At 35.4% G+C, this 24,146-nt stretch overlaps 2 protein-coding genes across 2 annotated transcripts in view; both read left to right on the top strand.

Moving 5' to 3' along the window:
- Window positions 1–24,146, top strand: part of LOC131849225 (probable ATP-dependent RNA helicase DHX35) — a 67,561-nt gene that overhangs the window by 3,251 nt on the left and 40,164 nt on the right. The gene's annotated exons all lie outside the window — the stretch shown is intronic.
- LOC131849232 (ceramide phosphoethanolamine synthase) lies at window positions 3,050–6,301 on the top strand. The gene has a single exon (XM_059199263.1). The coding sequence runs from the start codon at window positions 3,415–3,417 to the stop codon at window positions 4,573–4,575; it is 1,161 nt and encodes a 386-aa protein (XP_059055246.1). The 5' UTR covers window positions 3,050–3,414; the 3' UTR covers window positions 4,576–6,301.

The following is a 24,146-nucleotide window of genomic DNA, read 5'->3' as shown; positions in this document are numbered from 1 at the left end:
CCTCATTACTAAATTATTTCTCAGTTGAATATTGCATAGCTACTATAGTATATATATTTCTTTAATATTTTATTATATTACTCTATATTTATATTATATATATATTATGTATAATCATCATTATTGCGTTGCCTTTATCCCATTATTTGTGGTCGGCGCAGTATGTCATTCTCACTGCTCTCTATCGGTCGTCATATCTGAGCATACTCTTCTTTTATTCATATCATCTTTCACACAATCCATCCATCTTTTCTTAGGGCGTCCCCTCCCTTTACATTCATATTATGTATATATTTGATATATTACTGTTATTATTTATGTTTCTTTCATTCCATCACGCGCCATCCACCACTTTCTTTTCTCCTCTACCCAAAGGTTGTCTGGGAGAGATCGCTTAAGCGATAAGACCTTTTTTTTTGTGTGTATGATAATGAAATGGTGCACTCGCCTGCGCTAACGGTTTACGCTGGCGGGGCACCAGTGGAGATGATAAAAAGTGCATGAGGTCAGGTCAGTTAGCCCATCGTGACAAATTCACCAAGAATTTATCACGATGGTTTCCAGGGGGAACCGCGTGGAGGTCAACCTGATATGGTACATTACTAGTAATGGGTTTATTAATCCACATTAGTAACAATCCCATTTCCCCCCAAGACCGCTTTTTGTACCTACATACTATATCTTCTTTTTGAGTCACCACGAAGTTCTTTTTACCTCAATCATTTTACTTTTACTTAAATCATTCTGGTGATACGTAGTATCACCAGAATGATTTAGCATTTATTTTTATTTAGCATTTTTAAATCCGCCTACCCTACCCCCTGATAGAGCAGGCGGATTTAAAAATGCTAAAAAACATTACATTCTTAATTATGTATATATTTACATAAAATATTTAAGTATTTCTATCAGTTGTTTAGTTAAGAGTTAGCACAAGGTCTACTCAGTTACACGCTAGATGGCGCTGTGTGAATGTGTGTTATTATCGTTTACAGTAGTTTCTGAGATTACACGCTACATACATACAAATCACACGCGTGTTGTTGTAGATAACAGATTGTTAGTTGTTGTATTAGTGTTAACACTAGTCTATGATTCATTTGTCATTGGGATTATGTTATATCTAGTTTATCATAAAATAAATAAGAGAAACGCATATTATATATGTACAGCCTACCGACATACATATATATTATATATATAGAGGGCCTCATTGGATTAGTGGTTTAGCACGCCGCTTTACATCCGATGGTCGCGGGTTCGATTCCTCGCACGGTGCAAACATTGTTATCATGAGTACGATTGTTTGTATCGGTCATCGGATTCAGAGGAATTAATACTAGAATTTTTATTTGTATAAAGGCAATTTGATATTGAATAAAAAAAATGTAATCTCGACTAACTTTTAATTGTAAAAACTCGATTCTACCACATCACTATTTATTTGAGATTAAAAATTGCAACACTGGAAATGTTATTTTAATGACTGGAATTAATAATCTTACTTTAATACAAAAACAGAGAACAACAAAATAAGCAGTCATAACCTATATACTATATCCGTCTCCCTTCAACAGGCATGAAATAAAGCCAACTGTGAAACTCGACTTTTGTAAGTACACAATAAAATCCAAAATGGGTTATGCAGAATATAACTACACAATAGCTAGAAATAACAATAGGTTTTGTGATAAAACCGGTTATAACTGGATATTTGTAATGGTAATATTTTACGGTGGTTTCTGTCCTGATTGTGGTGCCAAGAGTGCATTAGGATGAAATTACGTATATTCCATACTAGCTATCCGCCCTGTCTTCGCACAGGTGTACATGTATTATACAAAGAAGCGTTCCTCTTATAGGAACACACAAGTTTCTTGCACATTCTTCTTGTGATGAATCTGCGTTCCGAATGAGTGGTGGAATCAAAAATATGACTATTCAAAAGTGCTTTTATTGAGTTTATTTGAATTAAGATTATTTCTATTTCTATTTTATATTGTAACATTGTTGAAAAGCACTGAATATTTTTTCTTTCTTTCTTTTTCTTAAATCACTCTAATATATCAAATTCCCTAACCTTTAACATTCTAACTATAAAAAAAAATAAGGATTCTTTTTAAATGTAGAATCCTGTAGCCTAATAATAAAAACAATTAGCCTAATTTTTTTTAAAAAATATGAAAAACTACGTGTGTTCACGATTACACCCGCATTCATCATCATCATCATCGCAGCCCGGAAGATGTCCACTGCTGGACATAGGCCTCCCCCAAAGATCTCCACGACGATCGGTCCTGCGCTGCTCGCATCCAATGCCTTCCAGCGATCTTGACCAGATCGTCGGTCCACCTTGCTGGACTTCTCTCTGGTCTTCCCACGCTGCGTCTTCCGGTCCGTGGTCGCCACTCGAGGACTAAACTAAACTACACCCGCGTTATATTTCAATAAAAAGCCTATGTTATTCTGATGCATAATCTATATTACTGTAGTTTCATTACAATCCATTGTAGTTTTGCGTGAAAGAGTAACAAACATCTATATTTACAAACTTTCGCGTTTATAATATTATTAAGATAATTTACGGGTCCCAAAAATTATGGGTTTCCGTGCCTTAGACCTTAGTACGCCCCTGCCTGTAGCGCACTTACATACAAGGCTATTCTTGTTTCTTCATAATGAAATATTGTTACCTACTTCATTGAAATTCAACAAATAAAACGTACCAGACCTATTCAGATATATAGAAAATACTTATCAACTAATTTACTATTGTCATTTCAGTCACAACAGTAATATAACTAACCTTGAACTTCTAATACACGTCTAGCTACATATTATTATGTTTAAACAGATCTGTATAATATTACAAATGACCCCATATCCCGTTTTATTATTATTTCGACTCAATGGCTATTGAAATAAGGTGCATTCGTTTTTTATTTGCGCCAACTGTACCTCCGACCGAAGTTGCTCCGTGACCCGAGAACCAATAGTCGAGCCGGCAGCCAATTCTGACTGAGTCTGACTTCATTCTGTACGTCGCGCGTTTCCCATGCGCACGCATGTTAGTCAACTGCGACATAATTCTATTGACACAATAATAAACGAGGTATTACAACGCGAAACATCCGAACTGTAGTGAAATGTTATGGTTTAACACGATATTCCCATACTGTTCAATAAAATCCCACAACGATATAACTCCGGAACGTAAAGCTTGCACAGTGAGTGGCGAGATGTAGTGATGTATATAAAAAACAAAATGTGCGGTGATTTAACGAAATGCTGAGCTTTTATTCGGGTGGTATTATAAATAGTTGTGTTAACCCACGCCTAGACGTTGGTAGACGAAAGATCTTAAACATCTGGTCGGATATGATGCAATTGCTACAGCAGCGGATTTGAAACCTTATGTTGTACATTCATTGGATTATAGCTATTTATAAAAACAAGATGATGTGGCCATCTTCGCAAGCTAGCAAGATTCTCGTGTTCTTGCTTCTAGTCATTGTCGTGTACTGCATTTATATGGACACATTCCTGTTTCTGAGGATCCGGAATTTCAAGATTGATATGTTCGACCCTCCCGAGAACGGTACCCAACAGGAGTCGTCGACGAAATCTATGAAAGATCAGCCGAGGTACGAGGAAGTTACTTGGGTACCATGTACAATAAATCCCCTGTGCCATCCCACAGTCAAAGGCCTTATGGTAGACCACATAAATCATTACATTTACGGACCATTATGTGATATATTGGATTTAGCTCTGAGTATATCTGAAAAGATGTTATTTATTACTCCAAATATGATATCCTATTTCCATGTTTTTATAGCATGCATTGGTGCTAATTTGTTGACTTGTCAAAACTTAGCTGCTAGAAGGCTAGGTGTTGTTCTGTTCCAGTTGAGAATGTTTTTGGATGATTTGGACGGACATGTCGCTAGATCGAGGAAGAATATCAAAGGTGAGAGATCTGAAGTGGGCACAATGGGCTACTGGGTGGATGGCATTTGTGACTTCATTGGTGTTATAGCTATGATGCTGGGTATATTAATTTACTTGAAGAATAATCCACCCAGGAGAGGTTACAAGGGCACGCCAGTTAGCACGCTTCCCTATCATCAATTGAAAGAGATAAACTCTAGCGAGGACATCGAAAAGGAGCATACCACGGAAATTGGTATATCATATAAGACTAAAGTGACTTTCCAAAGGATTATTCAAGTGCTAGGGCTGTTTTCTGGACAAATGTTGCTGTCTTCATTAACATGGAACCGATATATAGATATTTATCAAGATCTGCTCGAGAATTGCACAGAGTACGACATACTTAGAAGAGAGTCTGCTTTCAAATCGGGCATTTTCTTTTTTGCGACCGGTTTGTGGCGGATTGTAAATCCACATAGCTACCTGCATTTGTTGTCTTTAGCGGTATTTTGTGACAAAACTTGGGTCTTTTTGAGGGCTGTACATTATAGTGGTTATTTGTGCTTAGTGGTTGCCGTTGGCACGTCGGAATATCTTGTTGATAATATAAGAACGTTTGTTATAAACGGTGCTGAAGGCTGATAGGTTAATGAGGAAGTTTTGGTTATCAATCGTAAAGTCTTGCCATCAAAGTTTATTATTAGTTGTGGCACATTGTTGAATCGTATTTTGGAAATTGTATTGCATTATAAATGTTGCGTAAGTCAGTTATTGTTTACATGTAATGGGTATGTTTGTAGGTCTGGTGCAGGTGCTTACAATCTTTTGTACATTGTATGCAAAGATAACAACTGAAGTTCGATTACATACAAATGCCTCCTAAAACAACAATTCATTTTGTTATCAAATGTTTAATATAGACATATGTTCATTGATAACTAAATGGCTGTAAATAAATACGTATGATATTATACTCTTTATTTTACATACACACACATGTATGGAACAATTATCTTTAATAAAACACTGACTAATATAGACAGGATGGAATGTATGTACGCGGGCGTAAACAATGTCGATGAAAATCAAGTTATTTTGCTGATTCTATATGGCAATTATATCGCCTAATACAATAAATACAGTACATAAACTTATTTTCTTTTTAGAAACAATTGAAGAGATTTCCTTTCAATTCACATTTTAAGCCAATTTTTAATAAAATGAAATAATTAATTAATACCTTCTTATACGAAATTTGTAAACCTAAAGATAATGGCTTAAAAACGCGGGAAATATCTATTGTTATATTTTTTTCAATTGATGTAGGCAAAGGAATGGTACTGTGCTGACATACTTTCAAGTGCAAATTATAAACAATTTGATCGACTTCTGTGTTTACGAAACGGAAATGCCCCGACTTTGTTCTCTTATTACTAATAACAAAATTTCTTTCTCATACATGTGTGTGTGATTAAATGTTGTTACAATTTAGAATATCGCATTACATGTGAAATACCTCTTCATATATATCTTCCGTCATAACTTCACAATGACTTATACAAATTACAGGATCATAATTTCCGTACCTATTTGTATCTAGATTAGATAGAGATGTTATCTATAAAGGTCTACGTGGATGGTCCTCGAAGAACTGTTTAGATCGTTTATATTATAGTTGTATCCACTATAAAGTGGGTTTAGGATACGCAAATCTGTCCTTTGTTCTTCCGCTTTGCGTTAATTTATTGCCAATGGGTCTTCCAAATATTGTACCCATAATTTGTTAATGTCAAAATGGTAGGGAAAGAATCTATAATACAAAAAATTTTACGTTCACAAGCGGCTAAAATATCCTAAATAAAAAAATGATTTTTGATTATGATTTTGAAAGAAAATCCACAAGTTATTCTACTCCTAATACTAGTGAGAGTATGTCCATTCCGTCACTATATTCATAGGAGATAATACAAATAATAAAGACTTAAAAAAAATTGTAATTGCGGTTTACACCGAACGAACGAATGCATATTCTCCGTCTTCCCTTGCTCTAGTCTATACGTGTTGAATTCATGTAATGATACCATTCTGAATGCATAAATAAAATTACCTCATTTATAAAGAAGTTAAATCAAGCGAGCGAATGCGAATTCTTCCTTATTCTTCCAAATGTAGGTTAAAGTAAATAAATAGCATTCTTGAAGATTCATTAGTTGTTCCATTAAATCTGAAGAATCTTATATGTTCTTTTGTTTCATCATCATCATTATCATCGCAGGCCTGAAGACGTCCACTGCTGGACATAGACATAGGTTCTTTAGTCCAATTTAATTATTACAAGCATGGAATATTTGATAAAGACGTGCTTTATGGGTACTGCGTCCCTCTGTAGTAAAAGTTAAGTAATTAAAAGTGTTGAGTAAAAGCATTCAAAGCATAACTTAAAAGCTTTCATTCATATAGAACATGTTTTTGCACTTATGAACGTATTTTTTATTACCGTTTTTAATAATACAGTTTATTAGTGTAATTAACTGTTAATATAAACTGGTATTGCTCTCTCGTGATTTGAATGGGAACTAGAAAAAAAATCTAATTCCCCGTAAATAAAATAGAAAATCATTTATGTGCTGTGTATTTATGTGCAAAAGTGCTTCAATGTAAGTTTATTGAAAACTTACATTGAAGCACTTTTCGATAGTCATCATTTTTTTTATCTACCACTCATCCTGACAGCTGTCTAAACACAAGAAAAAAGAACAAGAAACTTACATGTTGCAATTATATAAAAATATTTTGTTAACAGTTTTTTATGTGTATACATGAAATTTAATGAAAAATCTTATTATTAATGTAGGAAATTTTAGCAACATATGAACGTCAAGTTTTGTATTAAATTTTTTTCCTTCCATATATGTGTATATGTTGTTATATATATAGGACAGTGCTTCAAGGACTATACTGACCTGAGTAGATCTTAGATCTAAGGGAAAGAATACTTCAATGTAAGCATTTGTGATATTACAAGCAAAGTGATTTAGTGATCTGATAAACGTTCAGACAGAATTGTACCTAATATAGGATATTTTTTTATGAATCAACTGATATTATGAAATTGTTAAGTGAATTTGAAATTTGATAAGAAGAAATCGGTTGCGAAATTTGGCGCGTAAAATTGAAATTATTGTTCTCTTTTTAAAATATATTTTTAATTTTAATAAAATGTATTTAAAGAAACGTTAAGATATACGAGTTAACAGCGATGGAATTTTGGAATAAAATTTAATCTACGTGAATTTTTTTTTATTTATTTACTATCGACTCGGCTTCTCATTGTACATGTATTATACATATAAACCTTTTTCTTGAATCATTCTATCCACTGCTAAAAACTGCATTAAAATCCGTTGGGTAGTTTAAAAGATCTAAGCGAACAGACGACGGAAGCGACTTTATTTTATACTAGCTGTAGTCGCGACTTCGTCCGCGTGGAATTTAACTTATTTTTCTAAAACAAAAGTAGCCTAAATTACTTCTTATTACATCAGCTACCGCCCAAAAAGTCCCGTCAAAATCTGTCTTGCCATTTCAGAGATTAGCCAGAACAAACAGACAGACAAAAATTGTAAAAAATGTTACTTTGGTGTAGGTACCGTATTTATATTCACATGCATGTAGTAAAAAACAATTATTTCAATATTACAAACAGACACTCCAATTTTATTTATATGTATAGGTGTATAGATAAATATGTGGATTTTATTTGTATATGCAATTCCGTCTGCATCTCTGCATACTCTAAAGTTATTTCTTGAAAGTCATATCTCGACTTGAAGTCATATCATCCGGTGAAGCTGCAGGCCAGCTGCGGCCAACAGCATTAAAGTGCGAAAGACTTGAAGTCATATCATCCGCTGAAGCTGCAGGCCAGCTGCTGCCAACAGCATTAAAGTGCGAAAGACTTGAAGTCATATCATCCGCTGAAGCTGCAGGCCAGCTGCGGCCAACAGCATTAAAGTGCGAAAGACTTGAAGTCATATCATCCACTGAAGCTGCAGGCCAGCTGCAGGCCAACAGCATTAAAGTGCGAAAGACTTGAAGTCATATCATCCGCTGAAGCTGCAGGCCAGCTGCGGCCAACAGCATTAAAGTGCGAAAGACTTGAAGTCATATCATCCGCTGAAGCTGCAGGCCAGCTGCAGGCCAACAGCATTAAAGTGCGAAAGACTTGAAGTCATATCATCCGCTGAAGCTGCAGGCCAGCTGCAGGCCAACAGCATTAAAGTGCGAAAGACTTGAAGTCATATCATCCGCTGAAGCTGCAGGTCAGCTGCGGCCAACAGCATTAAAGTGCGAAAGACTTGAAGTCATATCATCCGCTGAAGCTGCAGGTCAGCTACGGCCAACAGCATTAAAGTGCGAAAGACTTGAAGTCATATCATCCGCTGAAGCTGCAGGTCAGCTGCGGCCAACAGCATTAAAGTGCGAAAGACTTGAAGTCATATCATCCGCTGAAGCTGCAGGCCAGCTGCGGCCAACAGCATTAAAGTGCGAAAGACTTGAAGTCATATCATCCGCTGAAGCTGCAGGCCAGCTGCGGCCAACAGCATTAAAGTGCGAAAGACTTGAAGTCATATCATCCGCTGAAGCTGCAGGTCAGCTGCGGCCAACAGCATTAAAGTGCGAAAGACTTGAAGTCATATCATCCGCTGAAGCTGCAGGCCAGCTGCGGCCAACAGCATTGAAGTGCGAAAGACTTGAAGTCATATCATCCGCTGAAGCTGCAGGCCAGCTGCGGCCAACAGCATTAAAGTGCGAAAGACTTGAAGTCATATCATCCACTGAAGCTGCAGGCCAGCTGCCAACAGCATTAAAGTGCGAAAAAAAACATCGGATAATCTGGCGTTCCATTTGCATAAAGGTCTAAATGGAATCTTTATAATTAAAGTTGATTGGGTCAATTGAGACGACCTATCGAGCGAGGGCGCTGTGGGCGGGCCAATTCAACTATACCCATTTAATTTTGATCAATCTCACACATGTTTGACGGCCTCTGTACTGTCTAGGTCGGTTTTTTTATAGCTCAGAGGACAAACTAGCTGTAGGCTCACCTGATGGTGAGTAATAACCGCTGCCTATGAGCACCCGCAGCATTTGGGGAATTGCAAGTGAGTTGCCGGCCTTTTAAGAAGTAATAAACTCTTTTCATGAAAGTTCCCATATGATCTAAGTATTTATATCAGTTGTCTAGTACCCATAATATAAGTTCTGCTTAGTTTAGCACTAGATGACTTTTTTTTCGGACTACTCTAATGCTTTCGGCCGCAGCTGGCCTTTACAGCTTCACCGGACGTTAGGGGGCGAGTGCAGATGGCATTCCAAACCTGTGGAAGGACTTATGGAGCGGCTGAAGGCCAGCTCCTGCCTGACGGATACGACTTTACTCTGAGGGCACCACTAGGGGTTCGAACCTATGCTTAGGCCGTCGTAATTTCGATCCCCGTTTGAATTGGACGGGGGATCGATCGGAGGGGAGACTAGAGGGCGTTGTGTGTATTGTCCAGGGATATTTTTAATTATTATCATCATCTCAAGAGTATAGAACCAGTATGATACTGTTACAGTTTGATGAACACAACAGCGAAAGCTAACCTTCAATGCCTACCGACCGGATCGTAACGTTTTCGTTTCGCTAAGAAAAGAATTTTCGACATGGTTATAGAGATAGCTGGTGGTCTATGGTTATAGAAATGACTAGCTAACTCCGTAAACGTTATTTTGCCATGAAAATTAAAATCGCTATTAATTTATAGGGGTTGACGGTAGAAGCGTGACAATTTGGGGTTGTATATATTTTATTATGCCACGTTATAAAAAATAATAAATATAAAATTTTGTCCAAAAAAATAAAAAAAATAGTAGCCGATTCTCAGATCTATTAAATATGCATATAAAATTTCATAAAAATCGCTCAAGCCGTTTTGGAGGAGTATGGTAACTAAAATTGTAACGCGTTATCCCCTTAGGGGTGGAATTTATCAAAATCCTTTCTTAGGGGATGCCTACGTGATAGTAGCTTTATGCATGCAAAGTCTCAGCCCGATCGGTTTAAAATTGACAAAGTTTCATACAAACTTTCATCCCATATTTTATCCCCTTGGGGGTAGAATTGATCAAAATCCTTTCTTAGCGGATGCCTATGTCATAACATCTACCTGCATGCCAAATTTCAGCCCGATCCGTCCAGTGGTTTGGGCTGTGCGTTGATAGATCACTATGTCAGTCAACTTTGAGTTATATATATAGATTTATAATATAGTTTAGTAGAAGGGAAGAGATTATTAGTAATAATAATAATAATAACTGGATAATTTACTCAACGCCATCTAGTCCCAAACTAAGCAGCATTTGTGTTATGGATACTAGTCAACTGATATTAATACACAGATAAACATAGAAAACAACCGAACCGATACAAACGATCATATTTATGAACATACATTTTTACAGTGTTAGAGGAATCGAACCGGCGACTATCGGAAGAAAGGTGGTGCTAAATCGCTACATCATCGAGGCCGTCAAGTTATTAATTATTATTATTTATATTTCTTATCTGTTTTATAAAAGAAATGGTATTAATGTCCGAATAAGTGCGAGCAGAACTCCATGCACTGCGTGATTTTCTTATCTATATTCTAAAACAATTTAGATAAGAAAATGTTAGTTATATAATATTTAATCGATATTTTGCCAAATAAACAAAATAATTTGGATAACCAAAAGATTTTTATTATACACTAGCTATCCACCCCGGCTTTGCACGGGTGTACATATATTATACAAATACACCTTCCGCTTAAATTACTCTATCTATTAAAAAAACCGCTTCAAAATCTGTTGAGTAGTTTTAAATATTTAATCCTACATAGGGACAGACAGACAGTAACAGCGACTTTGTTTTATACTATGTTATGATGTTTACTAGCTGTACTCGCGAATTCGTCCGCGTGGATTTTAACTTTATTTTTCTAAAGTAATGATAGCCTAAATTACTCCTTATTACATCAGCTACCTGCCGCTAGCCGCTGCCGCTAGCTGCTGCTGCAGGTAGGTATCTGATGTAATAAGGACCTTATTACACGAGCTACCTGCCAAAAAAAGTCTCGTCAAAATCGGTCCAGCCATTTCAAAGATTAGCCGGAACAAACAGCGAGACAAACAGACAGACAAAAATTGTAAAAAATGTTATTTTGGTGTATGTACCGTATTTATATTCATATGCATGTAATAAAAACGGTTATTTCAATATTACAAACAGACACTTCAATTTTATTTATATGTATATGTACATAGATAAGCATGGATTTGTAATATCATAATCAATTTTGATAAAGATTTTGACCAATCTATCTATATTCACAAATATCCCCCTCGGATCAACCCCCGTCCAATTCAAACGGGGATCGAAATTACGACGGCCTGAGCCGAGGTTCGAACCCCTAGCGGTGCCCTCAGACTAAAGTCGTATCCGTCAGGCGAGAGTTGGCCTTCAGCCGCTCCATAAGTCCTTCCGCGGATTGGAGTGCCATCTGCACTCGCCCCCTAACGTCCGGTGAATCTGTAAAGGCCAGCTGCGGCATTAGAGTAGTCCGAAAAAAAACTAAAAGCAGTGTTCAAGTAACAAACTTCGATTCCAAATCTTTTATGATTTTGTGATGAAAAACCGACAAATTGAGGAGCTCCTCGGAAACAAGATAAATATTAATTTAAATTTTTTTAACCCCCCCCCCTCCCCCTTCTAAATTTCTCCCGGGTTCGTCCTTTCAAGAGTTGGCAACCCCTGGAGCAGGCGGGTCTCCATGATGAATTACCCCAAGTTAAAAAAAGGTTCGGTGAAGCTGTAAAGGCCAGGCTGACCAACGGCATTTGAATAGTTAAAAAAAATTACTGATAGCAGTGCAGGGTATATCGGACAACGTACAAGCAAAGCCGTGGTTTTTAACTAACACTGTATAATACTATTGAAACCATATGACATGTATAGCCAATCAAATGAAGCTTTGCAAGTTACGGACGACCTCGGTGGTCCAGTGGTTAGCACACGCCTTACAAGTCGCGGGTTCGATTAAGACGGTACAAACATTTGTATTCATGAGTATGATTTATAAAACAAATATATGGAAGTGTTTATATCAGTTGTCTAGTAACCATCACACAAGGTCTGTTTAGTCTGCGACTAGATGGCGTTGTGTGAATTGTCCAGGGTTGTTTTGTAGCATAGGGGACAAACGAGCATGCGGCTTACCTGATGGTAAGTGATTACCGCCGCCCATGAGCACTCGCAACACCAGGGGAATTGCAAGTACGTTGTCGGCCTTTAAAGGACTAAGCTGATTTGTTAGCACTAGCTGCCCACCCCGACTTCGCACGGGTGTACTTGTATTATACATATAAATCCTCTAGAATCACTATATCTATCAAAAAAACCCCTTCACACTTGACACGTGAACTGTGACACGAGAACTTTATATATTATATTTATTTATTTATTTAACACTTTATTGCACCAGAAAGACAAACAATTAAATAAACAACAAACAAGTAATAAGTAATAAGGTACAAAAGGCGGTCTTATCGCTTAAACAATCTCTTCCAGACAACCTTTGGGTAGATAGAGAAGACAAAAAGATGGCGCAAGAATGGACTAGAGAAAAAAAAAATATTAATACTAAATAATAATAATTTACATATACTACTTACATATATATATATAATACAATTTATATACATACATACACACAAATATTATATACAAATACAAAACACACAGGAGTGTTTATTTTGTATTTGTATATAAGTAAATTATTGTATAAGAGTAATTATATTAGATTATTATCTATTTATTATTATCTGATGAAAGGATGCCCACAGGGACAGATGACTGGATTGCGTGGGCGAAGCCGCGATAAACAGTTAGTAATATCTAATAATACGAGGGAACGACATCGCTATTCTTAGCAAGTGAGTCTCCTAATTGTGAATGACTACTTTTTACCCGCGATTTCGTCTGTTTTTGTTACAAAATATAGTATACTAGTTGTGGCCGCGGTTTCACTTGCGTTAAATTTCAATATAAAATATAGCCTCCATTAGCTATATTACTGCCATATCTAATCATCATTATATAGTATAAAACAAAGTCGCTGTCTGTATCTATGTATGCTTAAATCTTTAAAACTACGCAACGGATTTTGAAGCGGTTTTTATTAATAGATAGAGTGATTGAAGAGGAATATTTACATATATATATATCATGTACACCCATACGAAGCCTGGTCGAGTAGCTAGTTTCAGTATATAAATTTCAATATAAAATATAGCCTATGTGTTATTCTGATGCATAAGCTATATTACTGTAAAGTTTCATCAAAATCCGTTCAGTAGTTTTTGCGTGAAATAGTAATAAACATCCATACTTACAAACTTTCGTATTTATAATATATATAAAATAAAATTGGAGTGTTTGTTAGTAATATTGTAATAACCGGTTTTTACTATATGCATATGAATATAAATACAGTACATATACCAAAATATTTTTTTTTTACAATTTGTGTCTGTCTGTCTGTCGGTCTGTTTGTTCCGGCTAATCTCTGAAATGGACCGATTTTGACGGGACTTTTTTTTAGCAGGTAGCTGATGTAATTAGAAGTAACTTGGCTACTTTTATTTTAGATAAGGGGCTGTTCAAGTATTACGTAAGCAGATTTATCACAATTATTTACCCCCCATCCGCCTTGTCAGCAAAAGTAAGCAAAGCTCTTACCCCCTCCCCCCATGCTTACGTAAACATTTCTCAATTAATGTATTGTTTTTTAGCAAAGACAATGTGAGGGTTGCCATTCGTGTAAAAAAATAAATTACGACCGATGACGTAATCATCATACAGACTCCCCCACCCCCATGTCATCCAAAATAAGCAAAGAAAAGACCCCCCGCACCCCTATAGTGCTTACGTAATACTTGAACGGCCCCTAAATAAAGTTAAATTCCACGCGGACGAAGTCGCGGAAACAGCTAGTAAATAAATAAAATTGTTTGTTAATCATTTAAGGCCTGAAAACGGTATAAACAAACTATCTTTCGCAGTTATAATATTAATGAAAACATTGTTAATCACCTGATTATAGAATTCTTTAGAATTCCAGATAAGTTACGTTGATTATAACGTAATCGGATGGCCTGATGGGTCGGTAGTTCGATTCTGACGTAATACTTTAATGAGATATTGGAATTGGATTGAAATCGAGGTGTTAGATACTAGTGGCTGATACGGACTTTGAACATGATGGTAATCTTAGTATGAATATACAATTTTTATATACAATGCAAAATCTATGTGTCTTCTATACATCTATTACATATAAATAAAATTGGAGGTTTTTTTTTTCGGTCTACTCTAATGCTGTTGGCCGTAGCTGGCCTTTACAGCTTCACCGGACGTTATGGGGCGAGTGCAGATGGCACTCCAAACCAAGGAAGGACTTATGGAGCGGCTGAAGGCCAACTCCCGCCTGACGGATACGACTTTAGTCTGAGGGCACCGCTAGGGGTTCGAACCTCGGCTCAGGCCGTCGTAATTTCGATCCCCGTTTGAATTGGACGGGGGATCGATCGGAGGGGTTTTTTGGAGTGTCTGTTTGTAATATTGAAATAACATCAGGTGGTGAACTTGTGGACCGTTTTTTATAATGGATTAGCTATTCCCGAATGGAAATTTAACTTTATAATTCTAAAATAAATGAAATTTTCAAAAATAAAAGTAGCCTAAGTTACTCCTTATTACATCAGTTACCTGCCAATATAAGTTCCATCAAAATCGGTCAAGCCATTTCAGAGATGAGTCGGAACAAACAGACAGACAGGCAAACAAAAATTGTAATATATGTTATTTTGGTGTATGTATCGTATTCATATGCATGTAGTAAAAAACGGTTGTTTCAATATTACAAACAGACACACCAATTTTATTTATATGATAGATTATAATGGAATGGTGCACCCGCCTGCGCTAATGGTATACGCTGGCGGGGCACCAGTGGAGGATGATCAGATGAGCATGAGGTCAGGTCAGTTAGACTATCGTGGTAGATTCACCACAAATTTATCACGATGGTTTCCAGGGGTATTCGCGTGGGGGTCAACCTGACCGTAGTAACCTGATGGTAGATTTCTATCAATTGTGTCATCAGTCCATAGTTAACAATTCCCTTCCAGTGGGACTTTTTTAGCGTTTTAATAACATTTAAGATATTTTAATTAATGCAAGCAAATTCGCGGTATACAGCTAGTGTTGTAACGTTATTCCTCTACAGGATAATGTACAATTGGCTATAAATATAGGTACAGTCATCGACATATTGTACAGTCAGCTTATTGATGCCAAATACGTAATACTGTGGTATGCATATCAGGGTTGTCAACTTAATGGTGGTCTAACGGTTTAGGACACTTCTGATAGTCGCGGGTTCGATTCCTGCGACGATATAAATAATTGCATCCATGAATATGATTGATTATATGCGATTGAGTGTTTTGTATGTATATTATGTAAGAGTTTTAACAAAAAATTGCTTTTATCAGTTAAGCTAAAAAGAGCTTGTGTTATGGTTACTAGATAACTGATTTAAATACTTAGATATTTTTGTTTTAAATATATATACATAGAAAATACCCAGACTCATGAATACAATCGGTACTGTCGTTTCAGACAAACAAACAGACAAAGAACTTTTTAGATTTTTAATTTGTTATGTAAGTACTGTATATATATGCTGAACTGAAAAACTGTTATTTGCAAATACAAAATTTCAATTTTATTTATTTGTATAAGAATATATTATTTTTTAAATATACATAGAATATATCTAGTGCTATACAAACAGTCATACTCATGAATACAAATGTTGGCACCGTATGAATCGAACACGTGACCAACGGAAGTAAAGCAGTGTGCAAAACCGCTAGACCACCGAGGCCGTCTATATGTAGAATTTGCAAATATATGCATGAATTATATATCAAGGAAGCGTGCAAATAGAATATATATTAGAGGATTACAGTTATACTAGCGACGCATCTCGACTTCGCACGGTTCTTACTGCGCATTTAATGTTTTTTTTTTCGGACTACTCTAATGCTGTTGGCCGCAGCTGGCCTTTACAGCTTCACCGGACGTTAGGGGGCGAGTGCAGATGGCACTCCAAACCCGCGGAAGGACTTATGGAGCGGCTGAAGGCCAACTCCTGCCTGACGTATACGACTTTAGTCTGAAGGCTGGTGCCTTCACGCGGAGCACCAGTGGAGGATGATAAGATGAACATGAGGTCAGGTCAGTTAGCCCATCGTGACAGATTCATCAATAATTTATCACGATGGTTTTAAGGGATAACCGCGTGGAGGTCGAGCTGACATGGTACATTGCTAGCAATAAGGTCATCAGTCCACATTAACCACCAAGGTACATTTACATCAAACAAATTAAAGACAGAATTGGAGTCGTGTCGTATCAAGGCTTGAAGAGTGTGATAGAAGATCGTAGAAAGTGGCAAGAGCTCCACCGACAAGAGTTGCTCTTAAGTTTATGAATGAATGAATGAATGTATCCGCGAGCAATGCTTTTTTTTTATACTATGATGGTGGCAATCAAGCATACGGCCGATCTGATGGTAAACGGTTACCGTAGCCTATGAACGCCTGAAACACCAGGGGTATCACTTGCGCGTTGCCGACCCTTAAGAAACCCTAATATACCCTTCTTGAAAAACCCCATACTGTAGTCTCGTGGGAAAACCTCGGCAGGAAGTTCATTCCACAGCTATATGTTAAATAACATAATGTGTGCAAAAGAACACCTTTTATTTTATCACTTTATGTATATATATGTATATATGCAAGCTGATATCGACAAGAGCATTGCTCTTAACTTTATGAATGAATGAATGAATCCGCGAGCTCAGTTATATGTTAAATAACATAGTGTGTGCAATTTTATATATAGTAACGTGAACATCTATTATTTTATTACTTTATGTATATATATATATATATGTATATATGGAAGCTCATATCGACAAGAACGTTGCTCTTATGATTATGAATGAATGAATGAATGAATGAATCCACGAGCACAGGTATATGTTAAATGCCATAGTGTGTGCAATTTTATAGATAGTAACGTAAACATCTATTATTTTATTACTTTATGTATATATATATGTATATATGGAAGCTCATATCGACAAGGACGTTGCTCTTATGATTATGAATGAATGAATGAATGAATGAATCCACGAGCACAGCTATATGTTAAATAACATAGTGTGTGCAATTTTATAGATAGTAACGTGAACATCTATTATTTTATCACTTTATGTATATATGCAAGCTGATATCGACAAGAGCGTTACTCTTAACTTTATGAATGAATGAATGAATGAATGAATCCACGAGCACAGTTATATGTTAAATAACATATTGTGTGCAATTTTATAGATAGTAACGTGAACATCTATTATTTTATTACTTTATGTATATATATATATGTATATATGGAAGCTCATATCGACAAGAACGTTACTCTTATGATTATGAATGAATGAATGAATGAATGAATCCACGAGCACAGCTATATGTTAAATAACATAGTGTGTGCAATTTTATAGATAGTAACGTAAACATCTATTATTTTATTACTTTATGTATATATATATGTATATATGGAAGCTCATATCGACAAGGACGTTGCTCTTATGATTATGAATGAATGAATGAATGAATCCACGAGCTCAGTTATATGTTAAATGCCATAGTGTGTGCAATTTTAAAGATAGTAACGTAAACATCTATTATTTTATTACTTTATGTATATATATATATGTATATATGGAAGCTCATATCGACAAGAACGTTGCTCTTATGATTATGAATGAATGAATGAATGAATGAATCCGCGAGCTCAGTTATATGTTAAATAACATAGTGTGTGCAATTTTATAGATAGTAACGTAAACATCTATTATTTTATTACTTTATGTATATATATATGTATATATGGAAGCTCATATCGACAAGAACGTTGCTCTTATGATTATGAATGAATGAATGAATGAATGAATCCACGAGCACAGCTATATGTTAAATAACATAGTGTGTGCAATTTTATAGATAGTAACGTGAACATCTATTATTTTATCACTTTATGTATATATATATATGTATATATGGAAGCTCATATCGACAAGGACGTTGCTCTTATGATTATGAATGAATGAATGAATGAATCCACGAGCTCAGTTATATGTTAAATGCCATAGTGTGTGCAATTTTAAAGATAGTAACGTAAACATCTATTATTTTATTACTTTATGTATATATATATATGTATATATGGAAGCTCATATCGACAAGAACGTTACTCTTATGATTATGAATGAATGAATGAATGAATGAATCCACGAGCACAGCTATATGTTAAATAACATAGTGTGTGCAATTTTATAGATAGTAACGTAAACATCTATTATTTTATTACTTTATGTATATATATATGTATATATGGAAGCTCATATCGACAAGGACGTTGCTCTTATGATTATGAATGAATGAATGAATGAATCCACGAGCTCAGTTATATGTTAAATGCCATAGTGTGTGCAATTTTAAAGATAGTAACGTAAACATCTATTATTTTATTACTTTATGTATATATATATATGTATATATGGAAGCTCATATCGACAAGAACGTTGCTCTTATGATTATGAATGAATGAATGAATGAATGAATCCACGAGCACAGCTATATGTTAAATAACATAGTGTGTGCAATTTTATAGATAGTAACGTGAACAGCTATTATTTTATAACTTTATGTATATATGCAAGCTGATATCGACAAGAGCGTTGCTCTTAACTTTATGAATGAATGAATGAATCCGCGAGCACAGGTATATGTTAAATGCCATAGTGTGTGCAATTTTATAGATAGTAACGTAAACATCTATTATTTTATTACTTTATGTATATATATATATGTATATATGGAAGCTCATATCGACAAGAACGTTGCTCTTATGATTATGAATGAATGAATGAATGAATGAATCCACGAGCACAGCTATATGTTAAATAACATAGTGTGTGCAATTTTATAGATAGTAACGTGAATACCTATTATTTTATCACTTTATGTGTATATATGTATATATGCAAGCTCATATATGTTGTCATGGATGTGTAATACATTGGGAATTTACAATATTTTCGATGACCAAGAAATATTTATAATAATCATTACATAGTATAAAACAAAGTCGCTGTCGCTGTCTGCCCGTCCCTATGTATGCTTAAATCTTTAAAACTACGCAACGGATTTTGATGCGGTTTTTTTATATATAGAGTGATTCAAGAGTAAGGTTTATATGTATAATACATGTATACTCGTTCGAAGCCGGGGCGAGTATCTAGTATTCATTAAAAAAATCTTTGAAATATATACTGATAAATAACAATTACACTTAATATTATTTCTTTTGTGAAACTGTAAAGTGCATTGTTTTTTTTCAGTCATCCATTGTTCATTATCTGGCAAGGTCAGGTAGGCTATTTGTATGTTAAATACTGAAAAAAATTAGGGGCCATCCACACGAGTCACAGAGTCTAATTTTGATCCCTCCAATGACAAGGATGTGACTTGTCACAATTTAGAGGCTATTTGTATGTTAAATACTGAAAAAGATTAGGGGCCATCCACACGAATCACAGAGTTTAATTTTGATCCCTCCAATGACAAGGATGTGACTTGTCACAATTTATAGGCTATTTGTATGTTAAATACTGAAAAAGATTAGGGGCCATCCACACGAATCACAGAGTTTAATTTTGATCCCTCCAATGACAAGGATGTGACTTGTCACAATTTATAGGCTATTTGTATGTTAAATACTGAAAAAGATTAGGGGCCATTCACACAAGTCACAGTCACACGGGTTTAATTTTGATCCCTCCAATGATAAAGTTGTGACTTGTCACAGTTTAATTTTTTTTAATATCAAATATTATATACGTTTCATTGGGAGGAGAGAGTTATTCTAATGCTGTTGGTCGCAGCTGGCCTTTACAGCTTCACCGGACGATGGGGGGCGAGTGCAGATGGCACTCCATACCCGCGGAAGGATTCGTAAAGCAGTTGAAGGTCAACTCCCGCCTGATGGAAACGATTTTCGTCTGTGGGCACCGATAGGGATTCTAAGTTAGGTTCAGGCCGTCGTAATTACGATCCCCGTTTGAATGGGACGGGGGATCGATTGGAGATTTTGGGGATTTTGTTTTTAAACATTTGTAAGCATTTTTAATTAGTTAGGCTAATTATTTTACAAATAAAAAAAAGGAAAAGAAAACGTTTTATCGTTCTAGCTTTAAAAATACCCAACTCCGTACAAACTCTTATCCCCTCTTTTATTTAAATATTTGGTAATACTTTATAATAATCTAGATGCATTCTATCTATTAAGAAAACAGCATCAAAATCCGTTGCGTAGTTTAAAGATTTAAGCATACATAGGGACGGACAGACAGAGACAGCGACTTTATTTTATACTAGCTGTTCCCGCGACTTCGTCCGTGTGGAATTAATTTTATTTTTTCTAAAATAAAAGTAGCCTAAGTTACTACTTATTACATCAGCTACCTGTCAAAAAAAGTCCCGTCAAAATCGGAGCCAGCCAGCCAGCCATTTCAGAGATTAGCCGGAACAAACAGACCGACAGACAGACAAAAATTGTAAAAAATGTTATTTCAATATTACAGACACTCCAATTTTATTTATATGTATAGACTATGTAATAATAATGATATATATATATTTAAAAATATTTCGTAATACTTTATAATAATAACTAAACTAAGATAACACAATACTCTATGTTTTTGATACTTAGATTATATATTTTATCGAATTAGTTGTTATTTTGCGGAATTTCATTTAATTACTTAATTCTTACTTCCTTATCCTTACTATTATTATACATGCGAAAGTATCTCTGTCTGTCTGTCTCGCTTTCCCGTCAAAACTACTGAACCGATGTAAAGGAAATTTGGTACACAGATAGTCTAGACCCTGAGAAAGGACATAGGCTACTTTTTAATGTGAAAAAAGGATTGTAAGAACTTAAACAGGGGGTGAAAACTCTTTCATACCTATTGCGAGGTTCCCGGAGATTTTCTCGGAAGGTCTTTGCGGGGCAGTTACTGGTTGTTTAAATTTTTTTGTTTGTTATGCGAGGCAAAAGCGAGGCCCCGGGCAATTGCCCTATTCGCCCCCCCCTAAGGCCGACACTGCTCTCTTGGATTGTTCATACGAATGAGCTAAATATTCTTATGTTTGGTGTGAATCGAGTTTTTCAGTTACGTGTATAAAAAAAACAATAACTTACACAATTCTTCTTCTTCTTAAGAAGAAGAAAACTTACACAATAGCTGTATCGGCGTTAGCTACAGAGTTGATGACGTAGCAGACGCTCGATTCAGTCATTGTGGCTGTGTTTGATGTCCAATCCATGTACCCAGTTTGGTTTTACTAGAAACTCAGGCATCACCTATTAAAAACGCAGCATACGTCACGAGATTTTGTATGTGTGGAAGAATCGTCATTTTTAAAGCTAGAAGCTTGAAACTTATTTTTAGGTTATTTATTGAATTGTATGAAATTCTGGATCGTTATTTTTGAAGCTTAAACGATGAAACTTTTTCATTTAGCTTTTATTGGGTTAGGTCATTAAACATTTTTTTATTATTTGGTCAAGGTGACTATTTTACGCGGACGAAGTCGTGGGTACAGCTAGTCTTACATATGTGTATATATAAAATTCTCTTAGTGCACCGCCAACAATCTTTCTCTGCACCACTCATGGTTGCCTGGTAGATAACGCCGCAAGGTATTAAGTCCGACATATTTACACATTGTTTTTGTGCATTAATGTTAAATAAATGTCACACAGTTCGTCACCTAATGTCACACTTTGTCACAGTTGTATTTATGGATGGTCCCTTATGTGTTATGCTAATTATTAGTTTGAATTAGATTTTTAAATGTGACATAATAAAATGGAGTCCCCACGCTTGTCACATAATGTCATACAGTCAGTCACATTATGGCAGTTCTCATTTACATTAGTGCACCGCCAACAATCTTTCTCTGCACCACTCATGGTTGCCTGGTAGATAACGCCGCAAGGTATTAAGTCCGACACATTTACACATTGTTTTTGTGCATTAATGTTAAATAAATAATGTCACACAGTCCGTCACATTTGTCACAGTTGTATTTATGGATGGCCCCTTATGCGTTGTGCTAATTATTGGTTTGAATTGGATTTTTAAATGTGACATAATGAGATTTGAAATCCCCACGCCTGTCACATAATGTCACACAGTCAGCCACATATTGCACACTTTGTCACAGTCGTAGTTATGGATGGCCCCTTATACGTTATGCTAATTATTAGTTTGAACTGGATTTTTAAATGTGATTAATGAAATTTTGAAACTTCACGCTTGTCACATAATGTCACACAGTCAGTCACATAATGCACACTTTGTCACAGTTGTATTTATGAATGGCCCCTTACGTTGTATGCTAATTATTAGTTTGATAGACTGTATTAGTTACAGTTAATTGTTAGTTTCTTAAGTCTATAATGACGGTTCCGGGGCTCCGCGTGGAGGTCGACCTGACATGGTTCATTGCTATCAATTATGGGCACTATGCAACTAATAAAAATACTTAAATACATTTTTTATAATTAATTGTCTATTTTTAATTTTATTTAAGAAAGAAATTGATTATATAATAACAATAATAACTTCAGGACAATTCACACAGCGCCATCTAGTCCCAAGTTAAGCTAGCTAAAGCTTGTGTTATGGGTACTAGATAACTGAAACAAATACATAAATATATATTTGTTCGTAAATACATACATATTATACATAGAAAACACCCAAACCGATATAAACAATCATACTCATGAATACAAATGAATGTGCCGTTCGAGGAATCGAACCCGCGACCATTGGAAGTAAGGCAGTATGCTAAACCGCTACACCACTGAGGCCGTCAAATAATGTTCCTATTAATTTTACTATAGCGTGTAATGTGTTATTTTGATGCAATCAATTTGATTTGATTTGATATTTTGTTAGAAAAATACGATGTTTTCGTATATCTTTTTTCGATATTTGTCATTTTCGATCAATGATTATCTAACACATTAAAAAATCGGCGAGCGAAAGTCGATATACAGTTGAACGACCTCGCGCCGTGTTTTTTTTATGAAACTAGAGAAAATGTTTAAAAAAGTTTTATAAATGGTGATATAAATGTACCAAGAGCCTACTTTCTTTTTTAGAGTTTACTAAGGTTTTTGTAATTGTATATTGTATTAAAATTACTTATGTTGTTATTATTTATATTATTAACCGGGTCTTAACACGAATAATTTTATGGCAATTAAAGATATTTTTGGCCGTATCGTATGTATATACATACAAATGAATTGCTGTTCGTTAGTCTCGCTAAAACTCGAGAACGGCTGAACCGATTTGGCTAATTTTAGTGTTGAAATATTCGTTGAAGTCCAGGAAAGGTTTAAACGGTGATAAAATATGAAGAAATTGCATGTGAAATAGTGAAAACAACAATTTTATTTTCCCATACAAACTGCTGATACCTGTCAAACAGGGTGCGTTTAGAAATTAATTGCGTAACTAAAATTAAAAAAAACTTTTGACATATTTAATTTTGAGACGGAACGGAGTTAGCAGAATCAGGTAGTCATTATATAAATTTACTATAAATAAACTCAAAAACTGAAAAAAAAAACTTTTATCTGCTTTGTAATTTTTTTTTACAAGAAACAAATCATTTCCTATATCTTGGTAGTACATCTAGGTAGTCATATTGTTTAGGGGTACGTTAGTGAGATTGTATGTACGGATTAATCACCAATAGTGAACCGATTTTGAATTTTTTTGTACTGTTCAATAGCTCATTTATTGAGGTAGGTCATATAACATCATCATCACATACAGCTATGACGCGCCCATCACTACTGCGGCATCTATTCTGCATCTGTGGCGCACTACGTTCGCGCGGGA

This window comes from Achroia grisella, unplaced genomic scaffold (assembly GCF_030625045.1).
Source record: "Achroia grisella isolate CSIRO2021 unplaced genomic scaffold, CSIRO_AGI_Agris_v1 utg1107, whole genome shotgun sequence".
Classification (NCBI taxonomy): Eukaryota; Metazoa; Arthropoda; class Insecta; order Lepidoptera; family Pyralidae; genus Achroia; species Achroia grisella.
Note: the sequence above shows the minus strand (reverse complement) of the source record. Positions and strands in the feature narration are given on the sequence as shown.